Source organism: Cibotium barometz, chromosome 37 (assembly GCF_041138505.1).
Source record: "Cibotium barometz isolate CiBa-2024 chromosome 37, ASM4113850v1, whole genome shotgun sequence".
Classification (NCBI taxonomy): Eukaryota; Viridiplantae; Streptophyta; class Polypodiopsida; order Cyatheales; family Cibotiaceae; genus Cibotium; species Cibotium barometz.
In genome coordinates, this window is record NC_141082.1 from 28,980,229 (window position 1) to 28,987,227 (window position 6,999).

Sequence of the window (6,999 nt, forward strand, 5' to 3'; positions counted from 1 at the left end):
CAATGTGCATCTGGACTATTTTATTAACATGGGATATGCTGCTTTACTGATGGTTGGGTTGCTCATCTAGTTTTTCAAGGTCAAAACACATCCTATAAATAGTTCATAGCTCAAAAAGGTGGTCAAGAGTGATTCATAGCTCAAAAAGGTGGTCAAGAGTGACACATTTATTCATTTGTTATAAAGTTTCACATGTATAAGCAAATCACAACATTAGTAAATTATGCTAACTACAAATGGAGAGAGCATTCTCCGGTGACAATGGGTGTTATTAGATGATAAATGGCGGTAGCATTAACTTAATTTTTCCTTAATCACGCTAGGTGATTAAGCTCACTTTAGGAATCAGAGATATTAGTACTATAATACTCACTCAATTCTAGATATCTATTATTGTAGAGATCGTTTTAATCCTAATACTAATTACGCTCGAAGGGCGTGCATTAGTCTGCGGGTGTCGACTGTCTACTGATTAGGACTGATCTTTTTTTTCTTCTTCTTGTTTTTCAAATTAAAATTTGCTTTTTTGCATGGCAGACCGTTTTATTAACCAGAGAGCCATTCGATGAGTAACTTTCAGAGTCAAAAGTTGAGATTAATGCTTTTTTGAATTTCGAAAACCGAGGTTAAACAAATATCATAAATGAGAAATAATCGAATAGGATGCAGCCACGGAAGCTGCAAATGCCCTTCCAACAAGCTAGCTAGTTAGCACCGGTTTTGTACGTGAAACTGCGCGCCCGCCGTGGTATAAATCGACTAACTTAATTTTGAAGTTTTCTTTTTTTTTAAAAATAAAAATTGTTAGGACAAGGGGCTTTACACACGGGAATTTTAAGGAAAAGGGGGGGCCGTCCAATTTCATGGACACATCCATTTCATGGTCAGGGGACGGTGAGTCTTCCGGGCCTTGGATTTATTTCTTAGGAAGCAGTGTGTAAAGGGTCTAAATGTAACCATTGTCTAGTGTCTTACAGGTTCTACAACCTTCCACCAATCCTTTTTACAACATACATTTTCTTCATACTCGCATATGTATATATGTGTATATGTATGTTATATGTATATATCTGTGTGCATGAATGTATAATGTACATATGCATATATATGTATATGTATGTGTATATATATATATATATATACACACACACACATACATATACATATATATATATACATTACATATATATGTGTGTGTATATATATATATATGTATGTGTGTATATATATATATATATATATATATATATACATTACATATATATGTGTGTGTATATATATATATGTATGTGTGTATATATATATATATATATATATATATATATATATATATATATATGTATGTACACACACTCACACATGTATGTATAGATATATATATACATTACATACATATGTGTGTGTATATATATATATATGTATGTATGTACACACACTCACACATGTATGTATAGATATATATATACATTACATACATATGTGTGTGTATATATATATATGTATGTATGTATGTACATACACTCACACATGTATGTATATATATATATATATATATATGTATATATATATATATATATATGTACACCCCTACACACATATATGTGTACATATGTATGTTTATGTATATATAATATACATGTAAACACATAGATATATGTTTGTATATTATATATATATATACTTATGTAACTATAGATACATATATATGTTTATGTATATATTTACATGTAAGTGTACTCACACACATATTGAGGGCTTTTTTTTTTCACTAGTTTTCTTTTGCCACTAAAAATAGTGATTTTCGAGGTTTGTTGATACATGGTTCATAGAGTGTTACAAGTAAAGGCACACATCAGAATATTAGTAAGCTACTTCATCACTTACAATGTTGAAGTTTTTTTTGAAAGAGGGATGGATAGGTCACTAGATACCATAATGTAGTTGGTTGATGGGGTCACAAGGGATTTGGGAATGAGTCTTTTCTTCGATAATTTTTATTTGTATGTGTTCTTGCTTCTACACTTCTTTGTACAAAGAGGGAAAGGTTACTCAGTTTGAGGTTGATATGGAGGATGTGCGTTTGGGTTAGCTGCTTCAAATATTGTTTTGTGTGTAGAAGAGTTACCTTCTTGATGAGTTCTGGTTATGGTGCTTATGTGTGAGGAGGGGGTTTAAGAGCTCTTTCCCTTTTCAAGTGTGGAGTTGGGGTGGGAGGGTATATGAGTTTTTTTAATGTGATTATAAAGAAATCCGGAAGAGTTTTCATTAGGGTTGACTTTGGCAAGGAGAGAGAAGGAGGGCCATGTACATGTTGTAATATAATCATGCCTACTTTTCTCCTTAGAAAACAAGGTTGGAAAAGACTATTCAATGTCATGTAGAGAGAAGGAGGGCCATATACATGTAATATAATCATGCCTACTTTTCTCCTTAGAAAACAAGGTTGGAAAAGACTATTCAATGTCATGTAGTATATCTGGGCCTTTTCTGCTTATATATATAAATAATTATTATTGTAACAAAAGAAAAGAAAATATGGGCCTTTTGCTTATATATGTAAATAATTATTATTGTTTAAAAAAAAACAAGGTTGGAAATAGGGTGCTTTTGGAGAGGGGAGGGTCTTAAGGTTTTATCATATAAAGGAAAAAGCTTTTTTTTTTTTTCGAAATTTTGTTCGACCACCTTAACCCTGTGCTTGCCACCATCGTCTCCACGGTTTGCTGCCCGAGCTGGATCGCTGCTCATCGTCACCCTCGTCGCACGTTGATTGCTGGCTTCTCGAAGTCGCCATTCTCCTTACCTTAATCCATCTAGGCGACGACTGTCCCGGCCGCCACCACCTCCTACCTCATACTGTACCCAGCTTCGCCTTCCAAAGCTTCTTGCACCCATGCTTCAACTCTTCAATTGATCCAGACTTACCTATCTAGCCCGCAGAAGCCATGCTGCCACCACTCTGCCATCCCTCCCATCACCTTCAGTATCACATCAACTAGCTCGACAGCTCTCTGCACGTCCTGCGTGCAGAGCTCTTCCTTGCCACTCGACTTCTGCTCTCCTAGTTTCAACCCCCATAGCCACGAGTCGTTTCTGGAAGAATCCGATTCCTATCCTCACACTTGCCAAGAGGTGGTTACAGGTTGAAGAGAAAGTCTATAAAGATAGATGATCGGCTACTGCTTTGAGGAGGGAAGAGAGCACTCGGAAGGACTGAGCTAACATTGATTGCGCTGGAGTGAGACAGTGATGGTAAGAGGCCCTTGTAAAGCGTGGAAGCTGTTAGGAAGACACTATCAGTGATTCGAGTTCATCTCAATTATTGTTAATGGCGCCTGGGGTAGTCAGACAAGCTCGACATCACCATGACTAGTTCAGTAAACGGATTGGAAGGTAACAGGAAGTGAGAGAGAGACAAGAAGGAGAATTTTGTTCATGACAAGAGTGTAGGCACACGCTAGTGATATGGCCATTATTAGGTGAAATTTGGACTCAAAAAGGGCCATATTAGTTTTTTCTTGGGCTGTATTACTAAAAAAACCTATGTATCAAGTGTTTGCTTGTGAATTAGTTTCCTCGATGAAACCGGGTGGTGCGGAGGCTTTACGTCACTTACACTTACGGTATGAGAAGTTTTATAGATTTATGAGTTTTTTTTAAATCAATTAAAAACTCTTTCTGTAAATGTATTTCTATAAATTTATCTTCAAATTTTAAATTAAAAAACCCTTTTATTTGAATTCATGTGATATACTTATATTTTTCAAGGTGAACACCCTAAGGTTTTTTCTAAAAAAGTAAGTTAATGTGGTTAAATTAAAGATCTTGCCAATAATATATAGCATGAATCATGGACAATTTTGTTGAATTGATGAATATGTAAAATTATCCATTATGGTATATATCATTGGACAGATCTCAAAGATTAGTTTTCCAATCTATAGTCTCCATTAAATTTTGATTTGGTTTGCAAAAAATGATGAATATGCAAAATTACCCACTATAACAATCTCCGATAAATTTTGATTTGCAAAAAATTAAACATTAGCTTGTTTTTTTTAAGAAAAAGCTATCATGGCACTTCTTAGAAGGCCTCTTTTGAGTCTAAATTTGTCTAATGATTTTATTAGCTACACGATTATTAGTGGACACTTGGAAGGTTCAGTAATCATGTAGTAAAGTCATTCCTCTGCTGGGCAAGAGCTCTTGAAGGCAACCAATCCAAAAGGGTTTTAATAAGTGAGGAGTGTGATGGGATAGCTTCAAAGGAGACCCTTTATCCATCGTTAAGGAAGCCTTCTTATGCAACCTTTTTCTTAGTGAATCAATATATATGCACACACACATACACACATATACATACATACATATATTAATTATATATATACGTGTATATATATGTATGTGTATATGTATATATATGTGTGTATGTATACCTATACCACACACACGTATGTATGTATGTATGTATATACATACATACATACATACATATATACATACATACATACACATATGCATATATATATATATACACACATGCACACACGTGTATGTATCATGTATATATATGTGTATATATATATGTATGTGTGATATATATATACCACACACATGTATACATCTATGTATATACACAATATACATAAATATATTTATGTGTGTGATATATATACACATATATACCATACATATATATGTATGTATGTGTATGGTATATATAATACATACTTATATATTTATGTATGTGTATATATTACACACATATATACATACATGTGTGCATGGGGTATATATTTATTTGTAGATTTATATACACCTCACATACATACGTACATATATGAGTGGTATATGTACACATATATATATGCATATACCTCACACAGATACGTATGTATATATATACACATAGATATATATTTCTATGTATGTACTGTCACAGTGTATGTATGCATATTTGTGTGTGTGTGTTTTTTTTCGATATGAGTACACATATATATGTATAGTATAAATACACATACATGTGAGACGTAGGCACCCATGTATATATGTGTACACATATATATGTAGTATGAATATGTGTGTATGTATAGTATACATATAACAGGCGGCCGCTTCACAAGGGGTCACAAGGGATTAATGGCGAACATGTGTGCAAGGCAGCTACAAAATAACATTAAAGAAATTCTAGAAAAGTAATTCACGTTTCTAAAATCACAATTAAGGATACTATTAGAAAACCTAAAAAGTGCTCCTAAAACCTAGCTAGCAGCCTTTGGAGATTAAAGTTATCCTCTATTGCCAGTCAGTACCCATCTTCTCAGCTTCCTCTGAACTGCCTAAGCTAACTCTTAATTAGTGCAGTTTCTCACTAATCTCTGAATAGTTTTACGATCATTCGATCTCTTAAACACATTTATTCAACTCAGTCTCCACACCACAATGAATCTGTGTTCTTCTGCATTGATAAAAAAGCCTTTTATAATGCAAACGTTTGTTTGCTCCATCGTTATTATTTCAGGGCTCATACTTCTGACAATCACTAATCACTGCAGTTCCATACCGCATGAAGAAGGTAAATTTTTACGTGTTTAATCTTAGGAAACTAGTATTATTAGTGCAACATTATTAACTTAACAATAGCTTAATTTTTACTTGCTTAATCTTAGGAAACTGGTATTATTAGTAAAACATTATTAACTCAACCATAGCTTGGTCTTAGGAAACTAGTAAAATTTGTGCAAGCTCCACCCTGCATATTGCTACTCATTAATTTTTGGTTTGTTTTTCAGGTAAGCACACAACTAGCGACGCTAATCTTTCTCCTATTAAGACGGGAATGCTAGACGAAGATGAGCCTCCTTACGTTATAAAGCAGGTAAGCAAAGGTTTATTTTTCACTTGAGTAATTAGGGTCTTGGTAACCAGTAGCAGCTTTGCTAATTAGCATCTAGAGTTGTAATTAAGCAAAGGTTTAGTGTCTAGATTAACGCAGTAGATGCCTTTGTGATTAATCCTAGCATTGTAAATGCGCAGGATGATATCAAGGTGAGGGGAAGAGGAGTAGATGGAGAGATAATAAGAGTTGGTAGGAAGCTGCAGGCGCAGGTGCCAGAGGAGCCACCACAGTCCATGCCCCAATCTAAGGTTGCAAACCCATTATCATCATCATTATCTTCTCACATTAATGATAATGCAGCTTCTACCCATGCATCAGTTGAGAAGCTTGCAGCAAAGAAGAGAAAATTTAGAGACAGTAAGAAGGGAAAAATGAAAATTAACACAAGGAGATCATCATCATCTGTTGATGAATCACACGCCGCCTTCCATGTGGACTACAGTGCTCCAAAAACACACCCTCCAATCAACAATTGAGAAGTGATATTGATATCAACACACACACAAGAACTACTATGCAAGTGATTCATAACCTTTGCATGCAAAGAGTCAAATATGGGTTTTCTTGTACCATACTAAATATAGCTCCATTACCCTTGGCAAATCCATGGGGACAATTTACACCTCCCAATATTAGGGAAATTTTGATAGATTGTCTAGTCAGTCAACTTGGAGTTGGAAGCTTTGGTTTGCTATGTAGTTAATGTTTTTGTTAATGTAATTGACAAGGGTGATGGTGATCAATGATCATCAACTTATCTTAATCTACAAATATAAGTTTTTCAAATCAAATATCCATTCAACCACTCTATTTTTAGAATTATATTTAAGTGCACGATTGATCCTTTTCTAGCCATAATAGCCATATTATTATTGAAAGCGAAGATCTCTTTGCATCTCGTGTGTGTGTGTGTGTGTGTGTGTGTGTGTGTGTGAGAGAGAGAGAGAGAGAGAGAGAGAGAGAGAGCTAGCCGATTCTTGTGTGTGTGTGTGTGTGTGAGAGAGAGAGAGAGAGAGAGAGCTAGCCGATTCGTGTGTGTGTGTGTGTGTGTGTGTGTGAGAGAGAGAGAGAGCTAGCCGATTCTTGTGTGTGTGTGTGTG

At 34.8% G+C, this 6,999-nt stretch overlaps 1 protein-coding gene across 1 annotated transcript; it reads left to right on the forward strand.

The window, feature by feature from the left end:
- The first annotated feature begins 5,361 nt into the window (after positions 1 to 5,361).
- On the forward strand, positions 5,362 to 6,615 carry LOC147617133 (uncharacterized). The gene is made up of 3 exons (XM_086776355.1): positions 5,362 to 5,575; positions 5,793 to 5,878; positions 6,037 to 6,615. Exons 1-3 carry the CDS (start codon positions 5,443 to 5,445, stop codon positions 6,373 to 6,375), a joined length of 558 nt encoding a protein of 185 aa, XP_086632481.1. The 5' UTR covers positions 5,362 to 5,442; the 3' UTR covers positions 6,376 to 6,615.
- The last annotated feature ends 384 nt before the right edge of the window (positions 6,616 to 6,999 follow it).